We start from the raw sequence: 3,010 nt of genomic DNA on the forward strand, positions 1-3,010 counted from the left end.
AATCTACAACAGTCATTCGCCAATTGAGTCGCTCTCACGATCGTCATTTCAAAAACTAACGTTTATTTCCGTTCAAGTAACTTTTTTTACATTTAGTTCAAGAAAATCTAAAGCGTGTTAGTGTTTTTATAAAAATCAAGAAAATTTTTAAGAAAATTTATCTTAAAATGAATTTTTTAATAAAATTATTTGCTCTAAGTCTTGTGCTCGGTTTAGCCCTAGCCGATGTGCGTTATCGTGGTAATGCCGTACATAGAGGTGTGTTAAAGCAGACATGTTTTTTTTTTGTCAATATAAAATTTGTATTAATGTAAAAAAAATCTTTTAAAAATGTAAACTTTTAGATCATCCCAATCAGTGTTACTATGAAGAATTACAGCAGGCAATACCCATTAATCAATCATTTACACCTCTCAATCGGGAAGGTCACTGTGAACGTATTTTCTGCCGTTCGGATTATGTTTTAGTTATGGAATTGTAAGTTTAAAATCTTATTAATCGGGCAACAGTACAAACTATAGACCTTGGTTCGGACTATTGGTTCTATAGTCAAGACTCCAAGGTAAAGATTAGACTAAATTCCAGACGATAAGCTTGGCAATAGCCTACACAGTACACTAGACTATAGACTAGACTATAGACTAGACTATAGACTAGACTATAAACTAGACTATAGACTAGACTATAAACTAGACTATAAACTAGAGTATAAACAAGTCTATAAACTAGATTATAGACTAGACTATAGACTGGACTTTAGACTAGACTACGGACTAGATTATAAATTGTACTGTAGACTAGAATATAGACTATAGACTAGACTATAGGCAGGACAATACACTAGACTATAGACAAGGCTATACACTAGACTATAGACTAGACTATAGACTAGACTATAGACTAGACTATAGACTAGACTACAGACTAGACTACAGACTAAACTACAGACTAGACTATAGACTAAATTATAGACTAGACTATAGACTAGACTATAGACTAGACTATAGACTATACTATAGACTATACTATAGACTATACTATAGACTAGACTATAGACTAGACTATAGACTATATTATAGACTATACTATAGACTATACAATAGACTAGACTATAGAATAGACTTTAGACTATACTATAGACTAGACTATAGACTAGACTCTAGACTGAACTATAGACTGAACTATAGACCAAACAATAGACTAAACTATAGACTAGACTATAGACTAAACTATAAACTAAACTATAGACTAGACTATAGACTAAACTATAGACTAGACTATAGACTAAACTATAGACTAGACTGTAGACTAAACTATAGACTAGACTATAGACTAAACTATAGACTAGACTATAGACTAGACTTTAGACTAGTTTATAGACTAGACTATAGACTAAACTATAGACTAGACTATAGACTAAACTTTAGACTAGACTATAGAGTAGACTGTAGACTAGACTGTAGACTAGACTATAGACTAAACTATAGACTAGACTATAGACTAAACTATAGACTAGACTATAGACTAGACTATAGACTAGACTATAGACTAGACTATAGACTAGACTATAGACTAGACTATAGACTAGACTATAGACTAGACTATATACCAAACAATAGACTAGATTATAGACGAGACTTTAGAATAGACCATAGACTAGACTACAAACTAGACTATCGACCAAATAGCCGGCTAGACTATAGACTAAGCTATAGATCAGACTTTAGACTAGACTAAAAACTACCGTATAGACTAAACTGTAGAATACACTACAGACAAAACTAAAATATAGTTTAGACATGACTATAGACTAGACTATAGTATAGACAAGAGTATAGACCAGACTATAGACTAGAAAATGTACAATGGAATAGCCCAGGCTAACTATCATAAAATAATAAAATTCAACTTTTATTTGCTTTCTTTTCTTTTCAAGCTGTGGCCGTCACAATATAGTACCTAATGCTACATGCAGCATTGAATCGGATATGCGTCAACCCTATCCGGATTGTTGTCCACAGCGTGTCTGTCAAAATGATAATAATTTTATATAAATATGGAAAAAACCAAACACTTCACCAAAGATTCCAATAATTACTAAAAAAAAAGTATTAAGAAGAAAAAATGTTAATGTTTGAAATTGTTATAAAAAATAAAATATATAAAAATAAAAATATTGTTAATTTTTAATAAAAAAAAGGCGTGTCTGAATTTATAATTCTCGAACTGATCTATCTTAATATTTTTCTCATTTATATCCATATCATTTGAATCACACATTAATTATTCTTGTTGTACAATCATCTCTTTAAATAAATGAGTTAATTATTTAAAAGTTTAATTGTTTATGTGATTTATATGCGCATAACACAAATAATTAACATTTTACAAAGTATTCTTCCCGCCTGCAGTAAATTTTATTCAAAATTTCTTGACGTTTTTTAATGCAATTGAAAAATGCTCTACTACTGGTAACAGATAGAACGTAATAAATTTTGGGTACGAAAAATAAATTATTTTTTAAGTAAATATTTAATATCTTTTTACAAATAACACTTTGTTGTATAATCTTTAAAATTATTCCAAAAACGAATAACAATTGATTACATATTATCGAAGTGTTTCTAACCACGCAATTAATGCAATTAATTACAATGATAAAAAAAATTGCATTTGTGCAAATATTTATGGGTTAAAACATGAATATAAATTTATTTGGTCTATAGAATAGACTGGTGTGTGTTTTATAGAATAGACTAGCGTGTGGTCTATAGAATAGACTAGGGTCTGGTCTATAGAATAGACTAGAGTCTGGTCTATAGAATAGACTAGAGTCTGGTCTATAGAATAGACTAGAGCCTGGTCTATAAAATAGACTAGAGTCTGGTCTATAGAATAGACTAGAGTCTGGTCTATAGAATAGGCAAGAGTCTGGTCTATAGAATAGGCAAGAGTCTGGTCTATAGAATAGGCAAGAGTCTGGTCTATAGAATAGGCAAGAGTCTGGTCT

General features: G+C 30.4%; 1 protein-coding gene across 1 annotated transcript; it reads left to right on the plus strand.

Moving 5' to 3' along the window:
- On the plus strand, nt 1–2,146 carry LOC111685158. The gene is made up of 3 exons (XM_023447400.2): nt 1–258; nt 345–477; nt 1,937–2,146. The coding sequence occupies exons 1-3, from the start codon at nt 168–170 to the stop codon at nt 2,052–2,054; spliced, it is 342 nt and encodes a 113-aa protein (XP_023303168.2). The 5' UTR covers nt 1–167; the 3' UTR covers nt 2,055–2,146.
- Nucleotides 2,147–3,010: the final 864 nt, after the last annotated feature.

The sequence above is a fragment of the Lucilia cuprina genome, chromosome 3 (genome assembly GCF_022045245.1).
Source record: "Lucilia cuprina isolate Lc7/37 chromosome 3, ASM2204524v1, whole genome shotgun sequence".
Classification (NCBI taxonomy): domain Eukaryota; kingdom Metazoa; phylum Arthropoda; class Insecta; order Diptera; family Calliphoridae; genus Lucilia; species Lucilia cuprina.

Coding starts and splice junctions, on each gene's coding strand:
- LOC111685158 (XM_023447400.2), top strand. CDS start 168: ATGAATTTTTTAATAAAATTATTTGCTCTAAGTCTTGTGCTCGGTTTA. Junction 259..344: donor TGGTAATGCCGTACATAGAG/GTGTGTTAAAGC, acceptor GTAAACTTTTAG/ATCATCCCAATCAGTGTTAC. Junction 478..1,936: donor TATGTTTTAGTTATGGAATT/GTAAGTTTAAAA, acceptor TTTCTTTTCAAG/CTGTGGCCGTCACAATATAG.